General features: G+C 48.0%; 1 protein-coding gene across 1 annotated transcript; it reads right to left on the reverse strand.

The window, feature by feature from the left end:
• Nucleotides 1-18,942: 18,942 nt before the first annotated feature.
• NKX2-6 (NK2 homeobox 6) lies at nt 18,943-22,951 on the reverse strand. The gene is made up of 2 exons (XM_053578181.1): nt 22,672-22,951; nt 18,943-19,562 (listed from the first exon to the last, which is right to left on the reverse strand). The coding sequence occupies exons 1-2, from the start codon at nt 22,949-22,951 to the stop codon at nt 18,943-18,945; spliced, it is 900 nt and encodes a 299-aa protein (XP_053434156.1).
• Nucleotides 22,952-27,731: the final 4,780 nt, after the last annotated feature.

A 27,731-nucleotide genomic window follows, 5' to 3' on the forward strand; every position in this document is an offset into this window, starting at 1 on the left:
CAGCCTAGATGACAGAAATCCTGTCTCTAGAGCAGTGGTTCTCAACCTTCCTAATGCCTCCTAATGCTGCGACCCTTTAATAGAATTTCTCATGTTGTGGTGACCCCAACCATAAAATTATTTTCTTTGCTACTTCATAACTGTAATTTTGCTACTGTTATGAATTGTAATGTAAATATCTGATATGCAGGATGTATTTTCATTGTTACAAAGGGGTCGCGACCCACAGGTTGAATAGCAAACGAATATGAGGGCATTATAAAAGGAACAGAAATGATGAGAGAGGGCCTACCAGCTCTGCCTTGATTGTAACAGACAAGAACTTTGGGTCTTTTATTTTTCCTTACAGTTGAAATATATGTTTGAACCCATGATCCAGCCCTTCATCACACTGTTTGCTACTGTTTTCTTTGTATATTTTCATCTAGTCTTCAGCCATATTCAGTGGTAGGGTAAATGTAATTTTATATCCTTTTTTTCTTTCTGAACTTCATGTTCTACAGAAGCATTTACGCATTGCGTAAATTACATACATATTTAAAAATTACATATTTAAAAACTGTAAGAGCTAGAAGAGACCTCTAGTAAAATTTCTTGCTTTTCTAGGAAGGAGCCTTAGGTTTGCAGAGACTACAGAACTGTCATGGGAAGTGAAGAACCCTAAACGCCAGGCCCAGTGGACTTTTCCAACTGCATCACCCTCCATCCTCCTACCTACCTCACCTCCCTCTGGGGCTGTCCCCCCAATATAGGACGTATGACCAGAGCCAGAATTGATCCCTGTATAAGCTCCTGGCCTGGCTTTGCCTTTTCTTGCACCACACCAGGAAAGGGGAGAGAAAATGGGGAAAATACTGAACACTCACTCTAACCCCTCTGTGGTGAGTCTGTGGCTCTCTGTAGACATCTAATCAGCACTGTGGCCCATGGGGAATTATTTTATGCAGATGAGGACACTCAAGTTCAGAGATGAAGGTAACGTGCCCAAGTGCACACGGATAACATGGGCTGTTCTGGCTTCAAACTCCGTGCCCATCCCTACATACTATGCACGGGGCACACAGCAAGGTCCAATAAACACCTATCAACTGGGATAGTCAGAAATGACTTTGAGCTTGGCAAGGTGGCTCATGCCTATAATCCTAGCAGTCTGAGAAGCTGAGGCAGGTGGACTGCCTGATCTCAGGAGATTGAGAACAGCCTGAGCAAGGGCGAAACCAGCTACTCGGGAGGCTGAGGCTAGAGGATCACTTGAGCCCAAGAGTTTGAGGTTGCTATGAGCTATGACTCCATGGAACTCTACTGTGACAAAGTAAGCCTCAAAAAAAAAAAAAAATAGGCGGCACCTGTGGCTCAGTGGGTAGGGTGCCAGCCCCATACACCGAGGGTGGCAGGTTTGAACCCGGCCCCGGCCAAACTGCAACAAAAAATAGCCAGGTGTTGCAGTGGGTGCCTGTAGACCCAGCTACTGGGAGGCTGAGGCAAGACAAGCACCTAAGCCCAAGAGTTGGAGGTTGCTGTGAGCTGTGATGCCACAGTACTCTAAAAAAAGAAAAGAAGAAGAAGAAAAAAAAGAAAGAAAGAAATGGCTTTGAGAACAAGCCAGGCTCTTTGAGAGTCCGGGTGCTGTTGTCTTGGCTGACACTAGAAAATAAGAAAATATGCTCCAATTTCATAGCATGAAAAGGGCCAGGACAGATGGAACATGGTTCCTAAGTGTCATTGCCCATGGCTTTTCCAGAATTCTTGCTCAGTGGACCCTATTTCCTGGCTTCTCTCTTTTTCTCCTGAGGGAGCCATCAGAGAGAGGGGTGAGAGGGCAGATGTAACCTCCCCCCCCACGGGGTGAGCCTGGATCACAGACCACTGCCTCCCTGCAGGGGTTCCCCGCAGCACCTCCCACCTGCCTCACTCTGTTTTTCCATGTGGCGTTTGGGTTAAGATAATTGTCATGCATTCATATGAACATGCTACATGAGTTTGGTGACACATTATGCGACCCTCTGCCATTCCCATAGTGGCATGGATTAGTCAGACCTGGAGTATTGAGCTGGTGGCTGACAGAGGACAGAGCTGTGGGGTGTGTGAGATGCAGCTAAGAGGGGAGGAGCACAGGGACAGCGGCCAGGGAGAGGTGTCGAGGCAGGGCCAGGCTCCCACCTGCTTGAGGTGCGCTTCTCAGAGATTGAGGATCTTGTTAAAATGCAGATTCTGTTTCAGTAGGTCTGCGTGGGCCCTAAGATCTGGGTTTCTAACAAACTCTTGGTGATGCGGGCAGGGCTGGCCAGATCTGCCCATCCCCTTTGAGGGGGGAGCAGCTCAGTGAGGAGGGAGGAGGACACGGAGGAGGAGGTGAGGCCACTCCAGGCTCAGGAGCTGAGCTCCATTTCTTCTCTGAGGGACCCAGGCCTCAGATGTTCCTGTGTTCTTCATCTCACCCTGAAGCCCCTTCCGGCTTTATATCCTATTCCTGCCAACAGGCCTCTCCCCCTCCATCCCAAGATCCTTTAAAAAGGCCTCACTCCCCCAGTCTGGCAGTGCATGCTGGCTTCCCCTGCAGGCCTTTCCATGAGCCCAGTGAGCTCAGGGTTTGGGAAATTTCAGCGGCAGATGATAACTCAGCCTCCTCCAGCCCCTCACTAGTGCTCATCACCCAAAGAAAACCATCGGGGAGATTTATGGGGCAACAGGAACCCAAGAGTATTTTGCTAGTGGTGCTCTGCTCACCTCCCCTTCACCCACTCCTCGTTGCTGATTTCTCGAGCGCCCCAGGCTGCAGGCCTGCATCTGCAGAAGTCTCCCTGCCCTCTAACTGGGTGGCCACTCTCCTTCAGAGCCTGTCTGCTCAACAGCTTAACAGAGGCCCTTGCCCAGGAGACACATTGGGGGCTGTTTGTCTAGGGAAGGAGGCTCTGACCTTCCCACCCTGCACTGCCTACCGGAAACCATTTGAGATCTTCCCTCAGCAGCCCCCTCCAGCTCTCAAAGCCTGCTGTAAAGCTGAGTGGATCATGGTAGGCTTGTGGAGCCCCGAAATGATCTCCAGGGTGGATAGTCACCTGGGCAGGAGGCAGAGCCAATTTCTAGGCACAGGGTGGGCTGAGGGCTCTGCTTGGCTCTCCAGAGGCTTCTCCTGACCCATAACACTAGCTAGGGCCTGGGGACCCAGAGAGGCTGACTCCCCCCAAATCTGTTGTCTTCCAGGGACTTCTGATTCAGGCTTCTCTGATGGACACTTCCCTGAAAGTTATTTGGCACAGCACAGCTGTGAACCACTTGGGGGGCAGCTTGGATAGGCATTTATATTTGTCCTGAGGCGGGTCCTGCCCCTGTGGCTGCCAGGGAGGGAGGCAGGCTGAGTCCTGCTGGTGTTTTCCCAGCTCATGCTGGAGGAGGGAGGGCAGCCCTTCGGGACCACCCGGCAGCAGTGCCCTGCAGCCTGCAATGCTTTGCAGGGACCAGCCTTACATTTCTCCAGGATCCCTTCCCTTCTGAAAGGGCTCAGGGGGAGAAAAGAAAGGAAGACAGAACAGACTGGAAGATGTGCAAACCAAGTACACTAGAAAGAGGGCAATGTCCAGAAACAGGAGCCATCGGGGCATTCCCTCTTAAAAATTCACAAACTCGGATGATACCAGGCCTCCGACATCATTTTAGAAATGGGAAAAACTAAGGTTCAGAGAATCTAAGTGGCTCATTTAAAATTCCATGTTAGCAACCAAGCCAGAACTTTAGCCCATGTTTCTTGATGTGTAGGTCAGTTTTATTTTTACCTCCTTTTACTATAAAATGTTTAAATATATCCTCCCACCAAAGCCAGCCGTCAGCTGATTTGTACATAGAGAAACTGACAGGCCAGATCAAGCATGGCAACTCTTTCTCCCAGGCCTCTGGACAGAACCGAGGCCCGCTGGAGAGGATGGGGGAGAGCAGGGGTTGGCAGGTGGCAAGGAGGGGTCTGGCCCAAGCAGGTGGTCTTGGGGACAAGACTGGGGGTGGGGACCTGGATTCTGACCATTGAATTTGGCTTAAAGTCCCTGAGAAACCAGGCCCAAGTGTGCGGGGGGTGGGTTGGGGGGGCAACATATTCCTGATGGTTACCTCCCCTCACGTGGGATAGAAGCTCTTTGATGCCATCTGAGATCTGAGCAGGAGCAAAAAAAGTGAGCAGGAGAAAGGAGGAGGCCAGGTGAGACACCTGATCTTGGTGGACAGACTTACCTACCCCTCCAGAGAAGGCTCAGCATTGGCAAGGGAGGCCCAGTTCATGTCCATGTTTTAGGGTGACCTGACCCAGCATTGCATTCAGTCTATGTGAAACAGGTCTTTCTAAAGGAATGAAATTCAGTGATACAGAAAACCCAAGCTTGGCACTAAAACAATAGTAGCTCATTCTTACCTGACGCTTAGAATGTGCTATTCAAAGACTGTACTGGTACTAATTGATGGGATCAGTTACTATATCCATTAATTGTATATTAATATCAATGTTGATTCTGTCAATCCCCACAGCAACCCCATGTGTAGTTACTATAATACATTCGTACTTCCATTTTACAGAAAAGGAAACCAAAGCGGGGAGAAGATGACTTTCTTGTAGCCACTCAGCTAGTCAGTGACAAAGCCAAGGTATGCGCCATTTGGCCCCCGGTCTTGCACCTTTAACCACCAGGGATGCTGCCTTTATTGGCATCCCTCCTGGGCACGGACCCCTGAGAGGGAGAAAATGCCACATTCTTTTATTATTATTATTATTAAACATAGCTGTGTACATTAATGCAATCATGGGGTACAATGTGCTGGTTTTATATACAATTTGAAATATTTTCATCAAACTGGTTAACATAGCCTTCATGGCATTTTCTTAGTTATTGTGGTAAGACATTTATATTCTACACTTAATAAATTTCACATGTACCCTTGTAAGATGCACCATAGGTGTGGTCCCACCAATTACCCTCCCTCCATCCATCCTCCTCCCTTCCCTTCCCTCCCTCTCCCCTTTCCCCCTCTTCTTGGGCTATAATTGGGTTATAGCCTTCATATGAAAGCTATAAATTGGTTTCATAGTAGGGCTGATGAGTACATTGGATATTTTTTCTTCCGTTTTTGAGATACTTTACTAAAAGAGTATGTTCCAGCTCCATCCATGTAAACATGAAAAAGGTAAAGTCTCCATCTTTCTTTAAGGCTGCATAATAGTCCATGGTGTACGTATACCACAGATTATTAATCCATTCGTGGGTCGATGGGCACTTGGGCTTCTTCCAAGACTTAGCAATTATGAATTGGGCTGCAATAAACATTCTGGTACAGATGTCTTTGTTATAATGTGATTTTTGGTCTTCTGAATATATACCTAGTAGAGGAATTATAGGATCAAATGGCAGGTCTATTTTTAGATCCCTAAGTGTTCTCCAAACATCTTTCCAAAGGAATGTATTAATTTGCTAAATGCCACATTCTTAAGGGATGAGTAAGAATTGTCCCTGGAATCAGCCTGCGACTTAAATCAGAAAGAAGAGTGTCGGGGGGTTACAAACCATGCTGCCTGCCCTCAAGGAGCTTATAGTCCAACTGGGGAACACCATGGGTATGAAGAAGCCATCTTCACCCCACATCTGTCTGTGAGATCGCTTGGTCTACAATATCAAAAGAATGTATTTCCATGGGGTTTAAAAACACAGATAAATAATCCACACTCATTCCGGAGTTGTTGTTAGCTCTTGGAGGAGGAAGGCATTGAGAGGCAGAGGTTTAGCTTTATCTGCTTTTTTTTTAGTTTTATGTCTTTATAGAAGTATCTGAAGCAGATAGTTACATAATCACAATACATACACGTACTTGAAGTCTTGTTAGTCTCTGGAGATAACCAAGTATAAGACTTCTTGCCCCAGAGAGTTTTATATCCAAATTGGAGGGACAAATATATATACATAGGAAGAGACAACTAAACTTACAGGGGGGTAGAATATGTGAAATGTCAAATTAACAGTGGACAGCAGGTGTTGTGGGAGCCCACTGTCTGTAAAGAGAGAAGGGTGGGCCAGATACTATTCATTTTGCTATTGTCATTGTACTATTTTGGTAACACATACTTATACATTATTTTGTAAGCAGCAGGAATTTTTTTAGGTGAAATTTTACATGGATTCCAAACACATGACAGATAAAGTTGAAGCTGCTCCTCTGAGCAGAGGCAAGGAGCTAATGACCACTCCCCTCCACACACACCCAGTGTTGGGCCTGAGGACCCTGGTGACTGCAGTACCTAGTTTGAAAACCACTAGGCAGGGCTGGGTGCGGTGGCTCACGCCTGTAATCCCAGCACTCTGGGAGGCAGAGGTGGGTGGATTGCCTGAGCTCCTGAGTTCAAGACCAGCCTGAGCCAGAGCAAGACCTCATCTCTAAAAAAATAACCGGGCCTTGTGGTGGGCACCTGTAGTCCCAGCTGCTTGGGAAGCTGAGGCAAGAGACTTGCTTAAGCCCAAGAGTTTGAGGTTGCTGTGAGCTGTGATACCATAGTATTCTACCAAGGGTGATAAAGTGAGACTCTGTCTCAAAAAAAAAGAAAGAAAGAAAAGAAAATGAAAAGAAAACCATTAGTCAGAAGGCCCTCTGAGAGACTGGCAGCTTCAGGATGGAAGGCTTCCTGGAGGAGGTGAGCTTTTAAAGGACCCTTAACACATTGAGAGGGTTGGAGTGGGTGGAGGGGAGGAGGGGAGGAGGAGGAAGGAGGAAGGGGGAGAGGCTCTCCTGCCATACAGAAGGATTCTTACACAATAGGCCACTCAGGGGCTATGGAGGGCTGTGGAGCAGAGAGAAGTGACACTATCAAATTTGTGTTTGGGAAAAACAGCACAGCAGAAGTGAAGACGGATTGTATAAACATCAGGAGGCCAAGGGCTGTGAGACTGGTCTGAGGAGGCCTCTGCAGAGGCTATTGCAGAGGGACCGGTGGGTACTATGGTTACCTGAGGGTGGAAGGTGGGCCTGAGAAGGGAGGCCAAGTTTAAATCCCAGTCCTGCCGTTTGCAAAGTGCATGTTTTGGGGTAAATCCCTTAACCTGCCCTGGTCTAAGCTACCTCTCCTGATAAATGGGAGTCCCGAGGGCAGCTGCCACATACAAAGGTGCTGAGGATGGAGGAAATATGCCAAGTCCTTGGCTCAGTGCCCTGACCAGCCTGAGGGCACAAAGGTGAAGAGGCCCTCCGCCTCCCCCGCACCCCTACAGTAAAGTCACGTCCATTCCCTGTAGGGATAGAGGAGAGGGGAGCAAGCGCGGCCTCCCTCCCATCAGCTCGCCCTCAATAAGCCTTGTCAACAGCTCCATCACCCGGCCTCGGAGCCCAGGGTGCCTGAAGAGCAAGAAGCGATTTGTGTGCAGAAAGTGATTTCAGCTTTGGTAGCATCTTTGGGGGAACTGTGGATTCATTACCTCTAGACGCAGCTGTCACAAAGGCTGGGACTCTGCTCCTTGACCTTTGAGTCTCAGAGTTGAGGGAGCTGCTTATGGGAAGAGAGAGAACCAGGGGGCCCTGGAGTGGAGCCCTCTGTGGGATGCTGCAGGGCCGAGGCAAGGCCTGGTCCATATGCTGCCCTGCTCCCACTGTGTCACAGAGAGAGGGCTGGTCAGCCCATGGCAAAGGCTAAAGCAGTTGTCAGAGGACCCCTGCAGGCTGCAGGCTGACGTGAGACCACCAGGTGTCTCCTGCTGCCCTCAGGACAGCGAGCTGGGGTGTAAGTGTGTGTGTGTGTGGGGAGAGGTGGGCTGGTAGTTATAGGGACTGGATTTCATGTGCATCAGCCTCTGACGATTTTGAGCTTTTTGTGTGGAGCCAAGTCCTTCTCCTCTTACTTCCCCTCTGTGTCACCTCCCAGCTGCCACAGCTTACAATTCTGGGAGCAATCCAACCACTGCATCCCAGCCTGGTCCACCCTTCCCAACGGATAAGGCTATTTATAGTCAGGAGGATGTCAGTCCACAGGGCAGGGGAGCACAGAGGCCCCACAATGGCACTGCCTTCTCTGGTTTCAGTCCCCTCCACCTTAAGCCTCTCTGCTATTCAGCTGTGTGGGCCAGGAAATTGCCTTGGAATTTTTGCTCATGCTGGTATGAGTTGGGTTCCTGTTACTTACATCCCAGAAGTCTCACAGATAACAGCTGGTTTAACTAATTCCATTTTCTCCAAGATGAAGTTGAAACCAGAAGAGATGAAGTAACTTGTCCTCCATCACCATGCTGGTCACAGGTTGAGCTAAGTTAGAATCTAGTGAATTCAATGAGGTCCCTAACTCGGGAACAGTTAGGAACAGTTCAGCATTAAGGGGTTGATTAGATCACCGTCCCTTCCAGGTGTTTGAGAGACTGGACAGAGGTGAACAGGAAATCAGAGTCTCTATTAGCTAATAGATTAGTTAATCTATTAGTGATTATTTGCTTCATCAGCCCTTCAGGGTTAGTTTCTAAACACAGATTCATTTCATTTTTAAAATTTCAGATGAATATAAGGGTACATATGATTAGGTTACATTGTTTGTGTTTGTTAGGTAAAATCCAGGTTGAAGTTGAGTCCTTCACCAAGGAGGTGTGCCATCCCCTATGTTGTATTCATTATGTGGGGCCTTACCGAACACAGTTATGTTTTAGATACAGAAGTTCAACCCTGGACAGAGGATGTATCAACAGAGTTAGTAGGTTCATATCCTGACTCTCATTTATAAACTGGGTGACCTAGGGTAAGTCCCTTGCTTGTCCTAGTTTCTTCAGCTGTGTGACAATATTTTCTTATATGGCAATTCAATGAGACAGTATTTGTGCAGGACATCTGTGCCTCGTACAGCACTCTAGTGATCACAGCCACCAGCATCACTCATTGCCAACAACAGCTGGTGTCTGTGGAGCCTTTATCTTCAATGTCTTCCGTTCATTTCCAACTGTCAATATCCAGACAGGAAGACAAAAGGCTTGACCCGCAAAAGAAACCTGGAGCATTGCGCAAAGTCAAATGCAAAGGCTTTAGTGGAAGCTCAAGGAATTTGGGAGAATTCCCTCTTTCCCATAGCGGGGAAACTGGAGGCAATGGCATCCCCTTGTGGGACATTTAAGTTCTGCAAGCAGTGACTGCTGGTTGTTCCACAGGGACTGCTATCTCCAACACAGATGTTCTTGGCAACTACTGAACACGGATTTCTAAACACAGATTCATTTTACATGAATATTATACATGTTGAGATACTTCTGTGTCATGAGTTTATAGGACTGGTTTTGAATGTAGACATCCCTGGATGGAGATCAGAGTCCAGGGGCGTCTCTAAGATCTTGTCCATCTCAAACATCTGAAGGTGCTCTTTGGGCCAGGCTTGTTACCCTCTGATTTACTCCCTCTGAGGCTGGGATGAAAATAGCAGGATCAGGCTTGGCGCCAGTGGCTCAAACGGCTAAGGTGCCAGCCACATACACCTGAGCCGGTGGGTTCAAATCCAGCCCAGGCCCACCAAACAATAATGATGGCTGCAACCAAAAAATAGCCGGGCATTGTGGCGGGTGCCTGTGGTCCCAGTTACTTGGGAGGCTGAGGCAAGAGAATTGCTTAAGCCCAGGAGTTGGAGGTTGCTGTGAGCGGTGATGGCACAGCACTCTACCCAAGGCGACAGCGTGAGGCTCTGTCTCAAAAAAAAAAAAAAAGGTGGTGCCTCTGGCTCCATATGCCGGAGGTGGTGGGTTCAAACCCAGCCCCGGCCAAAAACTGCAAAAAAATAAAAGAATAGAAAAAGAAAAAAAAAATAGCAGGATCAGAAAGGTACCACAGTGAGTCAAAAAGCAGACACTGGGTGCTGAATCAGTGAACAAAGCTGCATGTTTAGGCAGTTAAGTAACAGTAAAGACCAGCAGCCTGTGACGATTATGAAAAGGCCACAGAATACGATGAAAAGCAGATGGACTTTGGAGGCTCGGCTTCCACCTCTACCCTTAGTGGTGGTGATTCTGCATAAGCTTCTTAATCTCTCTGAGCCTCAGTTTCCTGATCTGGGAACTTACTGGGCTCCACTGGACCACAGCATTTAGATAGTGGTCACGACAATAAAATGGTATAATGTATCTCAAGGACTCAGCACGAAGTATGGGCTTAATAAGCATTGCTTTGCTCTACCCACTGACTAGGGACCTCTTCAGTCTAATTCCCCAATGATTCTCCATTGGTTCAGCCCAACTGTACCCTTATATTCATGGGACACTCATTGACTGTCTGTATTGCCCTGTTAAGAGCAAGAAAGTGGATGAAGGGAGTGCTAAGAGGACAACTGACAAGGGGTGTTGAGAAGGTAGAACCACCAGAGCTGTCAAATGCCCCTAGTGGGAATCTGATTAACACGACTGATTTGGATAAATAGTTGGGTCTCCTAAACCTGGCCATTTGCATCTCTCATGACCCAGAATTTCCACAGCTAGTACATATTGACCAGAAGTTGTGCTTACAGATTCACCAAAGACACACAGAGGAATGTTCCTGGTAGCAATAATGATAATAGCCCCAAACTAGAAATAGCCCCAATGCCCATCCCTTAGTAAAATAGGTAAATCCCTTGTGGTCTATTCATACAGTGGAAAACTATAGTGGGGAGCAATAAGAATGAATGAACTGCAGCTACTCACAGCAAAGTAGAGTGGAGGGAGCCAGACAAAAAGCGCAGACACCATATGATTCCATTTATATGATTACACAACACGATTCTAGTTCTGTTTACTTTCGCCTGTTTTAAGAACAGGCAAAAGTAATCTATGGTGTTAGAAGTCAAGACAGTAGTTTGTTTTAGTGGTTGGTGATGGCAAAGGAGGTATCAGAGAGTTTCTGGGGGAGGATGTTAATGTTGTGATTCATGAAATGAGTGCTGATGGCCTGCGAAGTTCGTTCTGTGTAATTTCATCTGGGGCCTGTGCATTATGTATGTACTTTTCTCTAGGTATGTTCTACTTCAATAAAAATTTTAAAAAAATACAGAAAATGGGCCCCAAATAATTTCTTTAATCAAGTGGCTTATTGAGAAGAAATTAAGGAAACTACTACCCTGTTTCTCCGAAAATAAGACATCGTCCGAAAATAAGACCTCCTTACAGGAGAGATAAGACGTCCCCTGAAAATAAGACCTAGCGCATCTTTGGGAGCACACCTTAAAATAAGACACTGTCTTATTTTTGGGGAAACAGGGTAACTACTATCCAAGATTGAAAGCTGTGCTCCAGCAGGGAGCAAACCATGGACTGTTAGAGTTTGGTAAACCCTGGCTACCCAGGTCACAACTGTGAGCATGAGACATCCATCCTTAAGGATGAGGCAGTGGAGCTGGGCCTCAGAAACTGAAAGGGAAGACATGCTACTGTGTTTCTGAGAGCCAGAGGATATGCCAGAGAAAGCATTCAGGAATCTGGCAGGAAAAGAGATGGAATGTAGGTCAGAATAAGATTGTGGAGGCTCTTGTGTGTTTGGTAAAAGAATATGGACTATGCTTTGAAAATTTCTTCGTATATACATACACACCTACAGACACAGATTATATATATATATTTATATTTATTATTATTATTTATAGGCAGGATTTTACTGTTTCCCAGGCTGGTCTTGAACTCCTGGCCTCAAGTGATCCTCCCACCTTGGCCTCCCAAAATACTAGGATTACAGGTGCAAGCTACCATGCCTGGACTGTATATACATATTATATATATATATATCAATTTACATATTTTCTTTTTGCAGTTTTTTTTTTTGGCTGGAGCTGGGTTTGAACCCACCACCTCCGGTATACGGGGCTGGCGCCCTACTCCTTTGAGCCCCAGATGGCGCCCGATTTACATATTTTAAAATCGTATAGAAGCATGAGAAATGGGTTGGAGAGAAAAGAGTGGAGGTGGGAATACCGGTTAGGAGACTACTGCACATGGCCAAGTGAGAGATGGTGACCTGACAGAGAGTAGCAGTGGGGACCTAAAACAGGGCAGAGAACAGAGAGGGAAGGAGGCCGCTGGGGTTTCTGCCTGGGTTACAGACAGGATGGAGAAACACTCACAAAAGAGGAGATGTAGAAAGTACTGCAGGTCTGGAAGGTCTCAAGCAGGTCTGGGGAGAAATGAGCTCTGTTTTCGATTGAGTTGTCTTTTAAATATGTCCAGAAAGTAGCAGTAATTCAATCTGGGGCTGTGAGTGTGGGATTTGGGAGTTATTTGCTTAGAAATAGGAATAAAGTCTTCAGATGAGGGCAGCTGGAGACAAGGTGAAAGTCATAACCATGGATGAGATGTGGGCTATTCGCACTGGGGTTAGGTGATATCTCCAGGTGGTTTTGATTAGCAAGTAAATGTAATCTTTAGCTGGAAGACCATGTACTTCACTAAAACTTTAGGATTCAATTACTACAGCGAAAGGGGGAAATAGATATTGGAAGATAGCTACATGTGCCTGCCTTGTCTCCCATGATAAGCACCTTCTGGGTAGGAGTCATAATGTAGGTACTCAATTAACTGAATGAAGAGTTGACCCTGGTCAGTTTAAATTGTTCCCTTATCTGTGCTTTCATGTTACACGCTTGTAATATGCCTTTTCTAGTATTTCCTGTAGCATAATCGACTGTAGAGGCTCTGTCTCACCTGCTAGTTTTTATTTATTTATTATTATTATTTTGGCCAGGGCTGGGTTTGAACCCACCACCTCTGGTATATGGGGCCTGTGCCCTACTCCTTTGAGCCACGGGCGCCGCCCTCACCTGTTAGTCTTTAATCTTCTTGAGAACAGGAACTCTGTTTTATGTGTCCATGTGTTTCTCTTCCCTTTCTAGCACCTAGAAAAGAGATTTACACTTACTAGTAGGTCCTTCATAAATATTTGTAATGATACTTATATCCCTTTATAATGCTCAGCCTTATAATCCTTGGTATTTGCCAATTAGAATTAAATCTATGCACAGGAGAATGGCAGGAGGAATCGAAAGAGGAACGTCCTTTTTCTTCATAGTTGAATTTTTCTCCATAGCCAGGACCGCTGGCTGACAGAAATTCATAGGGTCCCTGTGATCAGGGCTTAGACAAACCCAGCCAGAAGCTGGACCCCTATCCACATAGTGATTTCTTCCAGAGGAGCCAGCTCAGAGCCTGGGTCTTTAACAAAAACAGTGTGGGTCATGCAAGGAAGCCAAATGACAGCCATTCACTTGTTTGATCATTTAATAGACCAACAAGTAGTTTGGGCTCCTACTCTGTGACAGGTGCAAGGTACATTGAAAATACACAGGACAGACATGGGGCTGATTGTTTAAAAGGATGGCAGACAAGGAGAGTCACTGCATTGTAATTGGGGCATCTGAGGTGCTCCAGGAGCACAGCCAAGGGGGTCTGATCCAATCTGGGCATCAAAACAGGCTTCCCACGGGGATGGTCCAGAGGCAGCAGTGTGTGTGTGTGGGGCGCTCAGGGATGACTGGAGACAGAAGCCATGAAGGGAACGGTTCCTTTTTGGACCACTGAATTCCTTACTTAGGATTCCAATCCTGGACCCTCGGGTTACAGGCAATTGAACAGGACTGGCGACAGGAGCAGGTGGGAGTCATTGAGGCACAGATAGGCTGGAGGCAGATTTGACTGAGACCAGCTTTTGAGGACAGCCCTGTAGGGACTGAGTTAGAAAGCGCTCTGAGACTTGTGGTCAGGGCTCATGGCTGCTGGGCATATCTTTGCTTTTCTTACAGTGGAATCTGGACTATGTCACTAAGACTACATCTTTCTTTTGGGTTGAAGGGGGGAGAGAGGTTGCTAGAGTTTAATTGGGCAGCCAGCAAGGAAGGCAGAGCGACTTCCCACGAAGCTCTCCCTCTGTCTGCTGCGGGGCGGTGGGGTGGGTAGAACTGAGTTGGGGGAATAGCTCAGGGGCTGGATGTCCCTACTCACAAAGAGTTCGCCATTTGAAAGCATGAATCAGTGTCCCTAGGGTTTCGAAGTGCAAAGGAAAAAAACAGATAAAAACAGGCAAAGAGAACACTAAAATCAGGGTCTCCAGATATTCTGTTTGCCCACAGGCATTGGAAAGAGCCGGAAGATGCTCTTCCGTCTCTCTCTTCCTTCCCCCACCTGATCTAGGGTCTTGCTTCGTATTTGATACTTTCTAGCAGGCTTCTACCTCTCTTATGCATTTTTACATAGGACATAAAGGAAACAGTGTCACTCGATAGTCACTGGATTTGTGTGAGCGTTTGACTCCTTGCTGAGTGTTCAGTGGAAGGAACTCACAGCCAGTGGACTGAGGGTCTGGGATCTAGTCCCCATTCTGTCACTAACTTACAGTGTTGCTGTCATGTTTCTGACCCTCTCGTCTTCCTATGTGGATGGGAGCAGTAACATACTCTGCCCGAGATGGGTGTTGAGTACAGAATGAAATCATATAATCATTCCAAGGCTATACCAGTGCAAGGCTGCCATTTGTTATATAGCTAGAAATCTAGCAGGGATGAATCCTTCCCCCACCAAGTCACAAGTGCAAGAGAGCCCAGGACACATTCCAGCTATGGAGCACAGGCTTTGTTACAGTCCCCAGCTGGACACTCCCTACATGTTCAGTGCGTGCATCCCTGAGGTACATGCACTCGGTGGGACATGATATAACAGTGAAAATGAGCAAACGAAAGCTACAAGCAACATCATGGTCCCATCTCCCAAACCTCAAATTGAATAAAAGAAGGAAGTCAGAGAAGAATGTAGATCGTATGATTCTACTTACAGAACTTTCAAAGTCAGGCAGAATTAAATCGCATTGTTAAGAGATGTATCCATATAGGTAAATGCATAAAAAGAAACTTGAACCTTATTATCACGGAAGTCAGAATAGCTGGTGTCTCCTTTGAGTGAAGATGATGGAGACATGGGTTTGAATTTTGGGAATGGGTACGGGAAGAATGGCTGCTGGTAGGTTGGCACCCCATCTTTCTTATCTTGTGGGGGAGTCCTGTCTTCGTTCATTTTCCAGGAATTCTTTAAATTGTACATATATGTTTTATGTAATCTTCTGGATGTATGATCAATTTTATAATTTTAAAAATTAAAGGCCTCTGATATTAACAGGGAGCCACCCTAAGTGAGAATGATAGCCTCAGAGATCCATCTTCTCCATTTTATAGAGGCAGAGACTCAAACACAGAGAGGTTAGGAGCCTTACTCAAGGTCACAGAGTGTGTTCTTAGTTGAATTGGGACTAAAACAAGACATTTCCTAACTCAGGGCTCTTCCACCACCTTGAAGTCTCTGGCAAGGCCTCTTCCTAGGAGAAAGCAAAGGTGGGGAACAGCCTTTAAGCCTAGGAGTTTCCTTGTTCTGTGAAAAAGAAAAAGGGCCAGTTGTCAAGCTTATATAATAATAAAAAACATATATGTACAATTTAAAGAATTCCTGTAATCCTAACCCTAATCATAAACATTGATGATTTTACATACTTTTCAAATGGAATTTAAAAGGATTTAGATATGCACCCCAATCATAATGGTGATTATCATAATAATGATAAATAAAATTACAAAAAATAAATACCAGAAATTTCTAGCAAGGCTGTGATCTAGGGTTAGACTCGTGTTCCATCTGATTAACAGATGGTGTGGGGATGGAGCTGGCTGGGAGCAGGGCTTGGTCTGGGAGAGGAAGGACAGGGAGCCAGGAAGTCTGCAATTTTATTGACTTATCCACCTGGCCTAGGTGAGACCCTTAGCCCTGGGACAGTCAGGAAAGGAACCTCTGCTATCTCTCTGAGAGCTTTTTTTGTTTTGTTTAGAGGTTAATTACTTCCCATTTGGGGAACTTGTGAACATTAAGAGGTGACTGGAGTGACGGGACTGAACGAGGCAGATAAGAGGCTGATTGCTTACAGAGGAGCTCCTTGGTAAAAGCCCTGCTAAGGATAAGCAGTTGTCGGTAAGATACACACAGAAAGCGGCAGCTTTCAGTGCAAAGGGGAGATTACAGAGAAGGAAGACAGGCAGCTGGGGGTGGGCTTGATGAGCTGGGAGATGGATGCATTCTGAAGTAATCCTGCAGGCAGAGAGGGGGGCGATGGGGAAAGAGATTTTTCCTCCACTCTCTTTTCCTTTAGAAAATAAGTCTTTGGTGTCACGTGAATCTCAAATGTCCTGTTGCTGTGCTCCGAAGAAAAACTCACATGGATGGCACACAGACAAGGTTTTTGTATATATATACAAATATTTACCTTTATATATATAGTATCTATATTTGTTCTATGCATACACATAGTATAGTGTGTATATATACATATACACATATTGAAGGCCGGCCCAATGTGATAAATACCACAGCCATGTGGAGGAACCTAACAAAAAATGTGGCGGACAAATGGAACATCTAAGGGATCTTGGATGTACATGGGAGCAACATTCCCTCCCAGCTCCCACACCTTTTCAGTCAACTGAAGGCAGTGTCCCAATTCCCAGCAGCACTTGAAATGAATCTCCAACTATTATTAAACACAATTCCGGCTTTGGCATGTGCCCATTTACTTTTCTCTATTGCAAAGTCCAAGAGCTTTCCTGGAGCCTCTTGCAGTAAAATGTCTCTCCCACGCTAATCACCAGGCTTAACTACTCCTCTACACTATGCAGCCTGCTCTGAGCACCCCAGCTTTTACAGGGTTTACTGTCTTTCTAGAGGTAGCTTCACGTCTGTCCCATGTGACACGCAGCATATACCACCTTATATTTTTAGATACCTTCCTCCTGTTGGTCTTTGCTATCCCATTAGATAATGCATTCCTTCAGGGCAGCAGGAATTCCCTGCCAGGAATGTTCAGTGATGACTGAGTTACTACTGGTGATTGAACTGAGCCCTTTCTTCTCCATTCACTTGGAGCCTTGCCCACGACTATCACTGATCTTTCTTTGCTTTTCCCTATGGTCACAAAGGTGTGGAGGGGACCTGGGAGTCATTCACTCTCCCTAACTCAGGAGGAGGCAAGGGCTATTCAGAACATCACAGGTCTGGTAACTTCTTCTTTACTTCTCTATGTTAGAGGGAAGTGAGAGGCTGAGGGAAAGAACATTTATTAATCCATTCTGTGCCAAGTACTTTGTCCACCCATTCTACAATGGATGGACATTCTACATTTCTAGGGTACAGATCTTACCCACACCCTCTCATCTTTTTAAAAATTAACATACAGCATTTTAGAATCTGATATGAGAAAAATTTAATACAACTCGTTTAGCAGCTGAGGGCCAGACAGATCATCACACAGTGGCAAAACTGAACTGAAACTCACCGCCATGATTCTAAGACCAGTGTCTAACTTCCCATCTTGTAAGAAATAATTTCCAAAGCGAAAGAATGGTTACACTGTTTGACACGTCTGTTGTGATGGAGATTTTAACCTTGATCTCTATTTGTTTCTCTGTATTGTTGGCCAAGGAGTACTTACTGAGATTTCCAAATCTCAACTACACAAACTCACATTTTAATCATAGGGGCACAACCATAATTTGAAAGCTTCTGTGAAGTTTCTAAATACACTTACTAGCTCTGAAACTGAATAATAAAAGGGAAAAGCAAGGAAAGCCAAAAGGAAAGGAAATGGAAGGAAATAGTAAGAAAAAAATGAACAATAACTTTCTTTAAAGTGTAGGCATATAAATTTTAAGGGACATAAGCTATCAGTACTCAGATATAGTTCACGACATGTTCAGAAATGAGAAAATTCAGGAGCTGTACATTTTATTTAAACATGAGAATTTATTAGACAAGAGAATTTAACCTTTGCTATGTCAGTGGTCTGGGGCTGGGGGATGAAGAATCAGAGTTTTCGTTGTCTAAAAAACATAATCCAAGAGCCCCCAAATGGATTTTCTTACAAAATTTGTCCTGCCAAAGACAAACTTTCTATTAGATCCCATGTCTTTATCAATAAAATGAGTTTGTTTACACGCTGCAATTTACATGACCTCACACGTATTGGGTCATCTTTTTAGGACTTATGGCCACTAGGGGCCTCCTTTCCTGGTGTGGAATTTAGAAGCTGACCATAGTCTAAAAGAAAACGTACAAAAAGGGGGAGGAGCGTGTAAAAGAAGAAATTAGGTAACCTACCTGCAGCGTTGGATCAGTCCTTAGAACTTCTGCTTTCATTTTTATTTTAATCGGAAGTTGTTTGGAGGTAACGGAACAGCGGAACAGCGTACCCACAACACACACCCTCGAGCACACACATACAAACTTGATTAGCGAATTTATTCGAGATTCTGTGCTGTACATACGAGATAAAATGCAGCGACAGGACGCAGGGAACAGGAATGTAGAAGTACCTTCCGCAGAGCAATCTTTTGGATAATGGAGTCCCCAGGAGCCTGGCCCTTGGAGTGATAGTTAAACCTCATACGAGGTCCCTCTTCATGAACCTCGGGGATCCTCCCCTCTCTCCCCAGCTCTCCGTTCCGGTCCCCGGTCCTGGTGCCATTAGTTGGAGGACAGAGGCCCTGCGGACCACCACTTCCCATTCACACCCCAGTGCCCCAGCCAGTTGCACACAAATTAAAGAGCTTGATAGGTCTCTGCAGTTCAGGCCCCCAAAGCCAACTGTCTTCTCTTTGCTGCTCCAACGTCTCAAACTGCCAGCCGCCCTGGGTTTTCTTTTCTTTTTTGCAGTTTTTGGCCCGGGCCGGGTTTGGCACCTCCAGTATATGGGACCCGAGAGCCCTAGGCTTTCTTCTCTCCCTGGGTGGCTGGCAGAAGTCCCCTGTTCCATCCCCTGGGGGGAAGAACGTCCCCAGGCCCGTTGGCCGGATGGCTCCTCACTTGCAGTCGCAGAGGTTGCTCCGGGGAGGAAGGATCGGTGGGTCGCAGCGACTCTCAGGCCAAAGGGCGGTGACGCAGCAGCTGGCCCTGGTGGGCATAGCCGGGTGGAGGCGCCTCACCAGGCCCTAACACCCTGCAGCGTGGCAGCCAGATGGTCCTGTGGGGTGGCGTTTGGGCCACCGGGGACGAGGCCCGCGCTGGCCAGTAGTGTGGGTGCCCTGGGGCCCGAGGGCGCGCCCGCGCAGCCATCGCCGTAGCTCGCGCCGTAGGGGCCGCCGGGGTAGCCGCTGCCGCAGCAAGAATAGGGCAACACCGGGGCGCCGTAGGGGCCGGGGAAGGCGGGCGCGCCCGGGCTCACGCAGGGTTTGCCATCCCGCACCAGCACGGGCACCGCCACCCGGCGTGGCGCCAGAGGGTGGCCGGCCAGTTCCAGCGACTTGTCCTGGCGCTGCCTTTTGCACTTATAACGCCGGTTCTGGAACCAGATCTTGACCTGCGTGGACGTGAGCTGCAGTGCGCTGGCCAGGTGCTCGCGCTCGGGCGCCGACAGGTACCGCTGCTGCTTGAAGCGCCGCTCCAGGGCCAGCACCTGCGCCTGCGAAAAGAGCACCCGCGGCTTCCGCCGCTGCCGCGCCCTGGGCTGCTCCGGGCCGCCACCACGCCCGCCGTCGCCAACGCCGCGCTCCAGCACCCTGGTCCCCCCGCGTAGGTGCGAGGCTACGCTCAGGCCAGGCTCTAAAGGAACAGGAAGGAACATCATCAGCGCTCAGCTTAAGGCTCATCGGAGCGATGCTTACATGTTTTCAAGAGGCCCACACTCGCCTCGGGATCTTCACGCCACAAAGCTTTCCCCTCCCTCCTGGGACCGCTGAACCTGGTCTTGGGCCCCTTTCCTCCAATCTTGTGGCTATTGTGCCCGCTGGAACATAAGTTGTGACACTCTACAGCCCCCTCTGTACATGCCATTTTCAAAAAAAATAGATTTTTTTTTGTTTGTTTTTGGAGACAGACTCTCACTGTGTCGCCCTGGGTAGAGTGCCCTGGCATCACAGCGACATTAAACTCTGCGGCTCAAGCCATCCTTTGCCCCGGCCTTCCCAATAGCTAGGACTACAGACGTCCCTCGCCAAACAGGCTAGTTTTTCTATTTTTAGTAGAGAGGAGAAGTCTTGCTCTTGCTCAGACTGGTCTCTGAACTCTATTCACCTTCCAAAATGCTAGGATTACAGGCATGACAACCACTCCTAGGTGTCCAGAAGATAAACTCTTGATCAAGAGTCTAAGACAGCTCCATTTTTTTTTTAGAATGTGTGTGCAAGGTGGTTCAGGTTGGGGAAGCGTTTGCTGTGAGGATCAGTGTGTGCATGGAGTCCTATCAGATTGGGGCGTTGAGCCATTCTTGGACGTAAAGGGAAGAAAAGAAAGAGGAAGAAGAGGAGGAAAGAGAGAAAGCCGAGTTTCAAGAAAGTGGGAACTCAATGAGGCGCTCTCCCTCACGTTTGCCCCTGTAGCCCTGTGGCCTGGTATGGAACTCCGCTCAAAGCCCAGCAGCCAGGTTCACATTTCCTGACTCTTGGCTTGGAAATGGAGAGATAAATGAAGTTGAGGTCCACGCTGGCTTTTATTTATTTATATTTTTGCAGTTTTTTTTTTTTGGCTGGGGCCGGGTTTGAACCTGCCACCTCCGGTATATGGGGCCGGTGCCCTACTCCTTTCCACAGCACGGTGGTTACAGTGCCAGCCACATACATCGAGGCTGGCAGGTTTGAACCCGGCCTGGGCCAGCTAAACAACAAAGACAACCGCAACAAAAGATAGCCAGGCGTTGTGGCAGGCACCTATAGTCCCAGCCACCTGGGAGGCTGAAGCAAGAGAATCACTTAAGCCCAAGAGTTGGAGGTTGCTGTGAGCTATGACAGTACAGCCCTCTACAGAGGGCAACAAAATGAAACTGTCTAAAAAAAAAATGGATTTGCTTTTAAAGGACAGTAATTTTCTTTTTGTTTAGTCCTCTTTCCCCCAAGTGACTCCTGACGGCAGAAACCAGGCCTGAATCCCAACAAGATGCAGCCTTTTCTTCCATCTTCTCACCTCTCTCTGGTCTGTTTTATCCGTAAGGTTTGGTAGAAAGGAAATGCAGAATTTCAAGGAAAACTCAACCCAGGAGAAAACCAGGAGCATGGAGGGGGTGCAGGTACTCAGTGGGGTGGAGCAGGACACTCCTAATTAAAGCGCTTATGGATTGGAACCCCACTTTTTCCCTAGAGATGCTGGAATAATCTCCCGGGGAATGGAGCTGTTTGTATTTATGACTGGAAGAAAGCAACAGTTCCTTCCAAGATGCCTGTACTTTGCGAAACTAAGGGCATCTCCCCTGGAAAAGAGGAAAAATACCGACTCGGTCTTGTTTTCTTAGCACCTTGCAAAGAACAGCCCACCTTCAGTGATGGTGTGTGGAGAGCAGGACCACATTTGAAAGTCACTGACCACTGGGGCTGAAGAGTGGTCAAGGCATCCTGGAACGGTCCAGCATCCTGGACCTCCAGGCCCCATTGGGGGATCTTCAGCCCAGCCTCCTTGAAGGCAAGGTAAGTTGGCTGGGGGCCATGAGGCTGTGAAGCCCACCAGAAAGGTCCCTTTTCACCCCCGAGTGCCACTGGGGCCCTGGGCTCAGTATCTGGACCCAGGCACCCCTCCTTGGCTTCTAGCAGCAGCAGAAGAGAGGCAGCTTCTCCGGGGGTTGGTTTTCACTGGAGGGAGAAGGCTTGGTTTGCCTTTGGCTGCAAGGCAACAAACTGTGGTGGTCTTAGGAGCGTGATCTTTTGTCAGTAAAGCCAAAATGGTTGTCGTTGGCTGAGCAGGCTGAGGTTTTAGTGTTTAGAGTCTCCTACAGAAGACCCACCATCTCCTTCGTGAACACAGCAAGCTGATGCTCTCCAAGCTTCCGGAGTTAGTGAATAACCAGCCTGCATGTTAGCGAATAACTCCAATCCAGCCTCTATGTTATTGGATTCGTTTGCCCCTGGAATGGAGACGCCATGGCACCCAGCAGAGGAAGCTGCCCTGCCAGGCGCTGCAAATGCCCACCTGGGTGCAGAGGGTTGGCAAGAGGAAGGTGCTTTTTCGTTCCTCAGAATATCCAGCCTCTCTTGCCCAAGACTCCCAAGTTGTCAGAGCAGCCCCTTCTCTTCCTGAGGGCTGGAGGCAGGGGCCAGAACTTCGGAGAGGGGAACCGCCCCTCAGGCCAGCCTAATCCCTAAGCGTCTAGCACTCTCCCCAGGGCTTTCCACTTCGGGGGACTCAAACGCTCTCAGTCCCCAGCTCCGGTTTTTCAGACGAGGAACGTGTGCAGAGCTGGGGAGGGACAAGGAGCTGACCGGGCGGCCGGCCGACACGGACGTCAGCACGGAGGACAGCTTCCCTGCGTTGATGGCTACCGATTTTTTGGAGACGATTCGGAGTAGGGAGAGACTAGGAGAGGCAGGGAAGGGTGTGATGGAGCGCAGCTGAAGTCCTGTTTCACAGTGGAGATGGGAAGCTGGAGGTTCTGGGGACCGCGCAGTGAGCTCAGCGATGTGTGCGTGGGATGACAGGAGCCGCGGGGGGGGAGGGCAGAGGGAACCCGCAAATTCCAGGGCATCATTTACGTTAGGGGCCCCGGAAACCTCCCTTGGTGTCGGGAGGGAGTGGAAGTGGGGGCGAGAGGCTTTTGCCTCCTTAAATGAGGCAAAACGGGGAGAAGATCTCAGACCCTGGAGACTGGGAAATGCTTTTCCCCCCACGCACCTGTAACCACCTCCCGCCACTCTCCCCCGCAGGAGGCGCGACCTGGGCGCTTACTCACCTGGCCTCTCCACCGTTTCTGAGTCCATCTGCGTAACCGCCTCACACGCACCCCCAGGCGGCTCCGATCCGTCTTCCCTTCTGTCGCCGCCGCCGCCACCACCAAGGGCGTTGTGAGTCTCCGACCCTTGGGTCTCTGAGTCCGTTCGCAGATACGGGCAGTTTTCCAGGTTCCCCCGCAGTTCCCGGTGTGGCGAAGCCGCGGGGCCGCCCTGCTCGCGCTCCAGCCGCAGGATGTCGTGGACGGAGAAGGGTGTGGCGGCAACCGGGGTCAGCAGCATCCCCGCGGCGGAGGGGGGCCCCCAACAGCTCGCGGGCCCCGCGGAGAGCGGCTCCCTGAACGTCCGGTCTTGTGGCTGCAGGCCTCGCGGACAGAACCAAGCTTAGGACAGACACCTAGAGTCCGGGACCCCGCCTTCCTCGGGGCCACCCTGCGGGGTCGCGGGACCCGGGCTGGACCACGAGACCGGCGCACCCCATTGGTTCGCGCAGAAACCACGTGCTGATCCTGCACCTTCCTCCCCGCGCGCTTCCTTCCCGCGCCTTCTCACCCTCCCCACCCCCCAGGCGCCCTCCTGGACGGCTCGGTTGGCATTGACGGTGCTGCGCGCGGCTCCGACCTGCGTCAATACGGTACCAGCGGGAACTTCCGACGTCAAACCCGGGTGCGCAGGGAACCACCCCCCTGCCCGGGATGCGCGGGGCTGGGGGCGCAGGCCTCTCGGTACCACCCGAGCTGGTCCATCCGCCCGGCGTCAGCTCAACCCTCCTCTCAGGCGGCCGGCAAAGCCGAGGGAGGGACCGCTGGGCACCGGCGGGACAGTCTCAGGGGCGCAGAGGCCGGACCGCGGAGCACCGGCGCGTCTTGACTCTCCAGGGGCTGTATTGAGGTGGAAACGTCTCGTTTTGCGCCCAGTCCAAGTCTGCGAACTCCAGATTCGTTCACCGCTTCCCAGAAGCGCCACTTCTGCTCTGGGAGCGAAGTAGGGGTGTGGGGCTACATTTGGGGAGCTCTTGGTCTCTTGGAGGGCTCGGTGCGTGGTTGGGGGCGGGGAAGGCGAGTGATTCGCCCGCGCGAAGGTGCCCGGAGAGCGGCTCACCTCGTCCCCAGCTCCTTCGCTTCCTGCCTTTCACCTTCTTCAAAGCTGATTGCTCCAAGTGTTCGTTCGTGAACAAACGCGGTTTTGACCAGCATTAGGTGTCCAGGAGGACGCCTTGGTCACTAGAGACGTCCAGTGAACGGAGGCAGTGAGGTGCAATGGTCAGGAACATGGCGGGCGGGGGGGCGGCAACAGATCCAGCCCTTGATCTGGAACTTAAGCGTGGGTTTGGGGGCAAAGCATTGATTTTTCCCTAAGCACTCCCTGCTCATCATAGGATGAGGGGGAGAATTAAGTGAGATACTGTGTATGAAACCAGCAACAAATGTCCATTGCTGTTCTTACACAGGCTGCATGGATGATGAAAACATGACTTCGTGTCATCAGCACACAATCCAAGGGGCTTTTTAACAACAACAACAAAAAATTAAAATGAGGTTCTTTTTGGGAGTCCAGATCAAATGTTTCTTAAACATTCTTGTTCAAATTCAATGTTACAACAGCTCTTGGGACGTTATTTCCTGAAATCTAGTTAACCAAATTCATCTCCCCAGGTTAGTGGGTGAAAATTTTCCTGCAGGTGGGCGGAGTGGCCTGAAATCCTAACATTCTGGGAGGCTGGAGGCTGAGGCGGGAGGTGAGACCAGCCTGAGCAAGAGTGAGACCCATCTTTACTAAAAATACAGAAACTAGCGGCAGTTGTGGCAGGCCCCTGTAGTCCCAGGCATTTGGGAGGCTGAGACATGAGAATTGCTTGAGTCCAGGAGGCTGAAGGTTGTCGTGAGCTAGATGACACCAGGGGCACTCTACCCAGGACCACAGAGTGAGACTCTGTCTCAAAACAAACAAAATTTCCTGCAAAAAGTAATGCAAAATTTTCAGATAACTTGATCATTCAGCCACTGATATATATCTGATATATACTACAGATTAATCTTTACACCAAGGCTATATGTCTCCTGCAACTTTTATCAGTGAGGAGTCTAGATCAGAGAGGGTAAGTAACTCACCAGGTAGTCCAGTCCTTTAATGGAAGAGCATCCTCACGGGGTGGCTTCTGGTCAAAACAATAAACCTTCTCTCTCTTCTGGTCAAAACAATAAACCTTTTCTCTCTTTCCTTAAAAAAATTTTTTTTGAAATAGACCTATTTTGCTCTCAGAGATCTCAAAACCTTGTGATAACCCATACTTTATTTAAATTTTATTTTTCTGATTATAAATGTCATCATGCACCCTGGAAAAAATTGAGAAAAGTTAAAAAAAAAATCATTGATCCAGACACAACATTTTAGTACACTTCTGTTTTTGCATATAGGAGCTCATCGGGTGTATGCCAGTTTGTATGTGTTTAAATTTATACCATACGCACATCCAGTACTTTAAGTTTTTGTAAATAAACATAATTTTAATGGACCATAACTGGTTATTTATACTTTTAGAGAATGTGAATGTTTTCATCACTGTAAATAAGGGTTTGGTTTTGTACCTTTAATCTTTTTGCCAGCATCCTTATCAGTATTTTGGATGATTTCCTCGGGATACTTATGTAGAAATAACATTAATGAATCAAATGGTTTAATGCTCATAAAACATACCACAACTTGCCAGAAAACCTTTCCACAGAGGTGCAGGTGAATGTCTGGTTGCTAGGCATGTACAGCCACCTCCAGACACCACTGAGAGACATCAACTTAGAATGTCTCCTTTCGGAGGACTGCGGTAGGTTCTCTCCTCTGTACTCCAGTGGAGGAAAAACACACTCAGCTGTTCCCACCTTCTAAGTGCTGAGGTTAGGAGATAGGGCCATCCACCCAGATAAGAACCTAAAGCTTTGAATTCTCTCCCTCCAGAGAGTTGTGCTCTAGCAAATAGTAGAAGAAAAGACATCTTGGGAAGGACCTGGAGTTCACATCCCAGCCCTCAGCCTAGTCTTTCTGGTTTGCTTTGAGAATCACACATGACTTTTGGATGTGAAAATGCTTTCTATCCGTCGTGTAAGCAGCGCAAACAGGAGACCTTGTTAGGGAAAGAACTGCCTTGGCTCGGGGTCAGTAGCACCCTGTGCAAATCTAAGAAGGGGTGTCCCTATCACACTTGTCCAGTTCCTACAGAGAGACTGTCTTTGGGTGATGCAGCACTGGGTGTTCTGCTACTGACTAGATTGTCTTGGTTCTTACCATCTCCAGGTCACCTGGTGTCCCTCTTCCTTCCTCCTTCTCCAGTGCCAGGGAGCATTAAGAGCCACCCACTGAGAGGACAGTGAAACTGTTAACTCCAATCTTGCCCATTCTGGGTCAATTCAGGGAGCATTTGCAGTTACCCAGCATCAAGAAGTAGGCTCCAGCAAACCACCACCTGCCCAGGCTTCAGTGGCAGAAGGGGAGAAGAATGAGGGCAGCTGGGGATTTCTGAGACTCTTAGGCAGGGCTCTGGTCAGCCCTGGAAGTGTAGTGTGGGGAGGGGTGTGTGTCTTTGCTTCCCTTGCTCCTGAATGGAGACATCATCACTTCTGTTCTTAAAATGAGATGGACCAGCAGTGCGAGGGATGAGATCGGATCTGCCTTGCACCACTCAGGTCCATGGAGTATTTTAAGTGCCTGCCATGAGCCAGCCAGACACCTGCTCTGGGGATATTGAAGAAATGAAGGGGCTCAGGCCTATTATCTAAACTTGTCTTCTGGCGCAGAAAGACTTTCAAATGATCGCCTTGCAGTGTGATACCTTGCACAATCACATGGAATGTATATGTATTTATTAAACCTCTTTTCATCCATGTCTAACAAAGGATACATATCTTTCATTTTTTTCAAACTATTATAAAACAAAATGAAGAAATTTCCTCTTAAAAATACTATATGCAACAAGCAATTATGGACATTTAGTCTGTCACTTAGTGGGCCCCCTGGGCTTCAGGGAAATCAGCCATCTTTAACTCAAGTGCAGGATCCCTGTTAGACTAGACTAGACTTGGGCTCTGGATCTGTTGTCAGAGCTGTGTCCCCAGGCCTAGGCTAGCAACTGGCATGTAGTAGGTCTTCAACGCATATTTGTTGGAGAAAGGTATTTACCTTATTTGGTTGGGAATGTTCCTACAGTATTTTCTGAGTGCCTAGTACACAAGGAAAAGCTAATCATATAATCTGTCATACCAACTGGGACATTTTTAGGAAGACAGGCAACAGGAACTAGACAAGATGCCAGGCATAAACCACAACTGTCCTAGGCAAACCGGGACAGATGGTGACCCTATGCATATATAAGTCATCTTACAAGGCCTTGTAAGGCATCGGGAACTTCCAGGAGTATTCAGTTCAGTGGGGGAGGAGTGCTGGGAGAGGGACGACACGTGAACTTTTATCTGCTGGACTGTCATTAATGTGCTTCATTTTGCTCACTCAATAAAAGGTAACATTGTTATTTACAATGACATTTTTATCATCAAAATGTGTCATGTGAATCTAGTTATCATATTTAAGAGATGGTTGATCACTGGTGCATCTTTTTTCTGCTGCCACAGGGTAAGTACACGTGTTGTCACTCACACACCTTAGCACAGGCCCCGCCCCAGAAGACCATTAATTCTCACAGACGCTCTTTTGCAATTTGCTTTTTTTCACTTAATGCCATACCTTGGGAATCACACTCTGGGTTCAAAGGGATCATCCTTATTCTTTGCTACAGTGACCGAGTATCCCCTTGCATGAATGTGCCATGGTTTATTCAACCACCGTCCTATGAATGAGCATTTATATTTTTCTAGTATTTCACAATAACACACAATAATGGGATTTGTGTTTTGTTATTGTTAAAGGTGTGTCTTCGGAGTATATGCTTGGAAGTGGGACAGTCAGTCAAAAGTGGGACCGACTAAGCTGGGCCCAGTATGTCATGCTCGTAGTCCTGGTACTTTGAGATGCTGAGGCAGGTGGATTGCTTGAGTTTAGGAATTCAAGACCAGCC

The sequence above is a fragment of the Nycticebus coucang genome, chromosome 24 (assembly GCF_027406575.1).
Source record: "Nycticebus coucang isolate mNycCou1 chromosome 24, mNycCou1.pri, whole genome shotgun sequence".
NCBI lineage: Eukaryota > Metazoa > Chordata > Mammalia > Primates > Lorisidae > Nycticebus > Nycticebus coucang.

Excerpts from the sequence above, each read along its gene's own strand:
- NKX2-6 (XM_053578181.1), bottom strand. The coding sequence starts at position 22,951 with ATGCTGCTGACCCCGGTTGCCGCCACACCCTTCTCCGTCCACGACATC. Across the intron at positions 19,563-22,671 it reads AGAAACGGTGGAGAGGCCAG|AGCCTGGCCTGAGCGTAGCC; the intron begins GTGAGTAAGCGC and ends CTGTTCCTTTAG.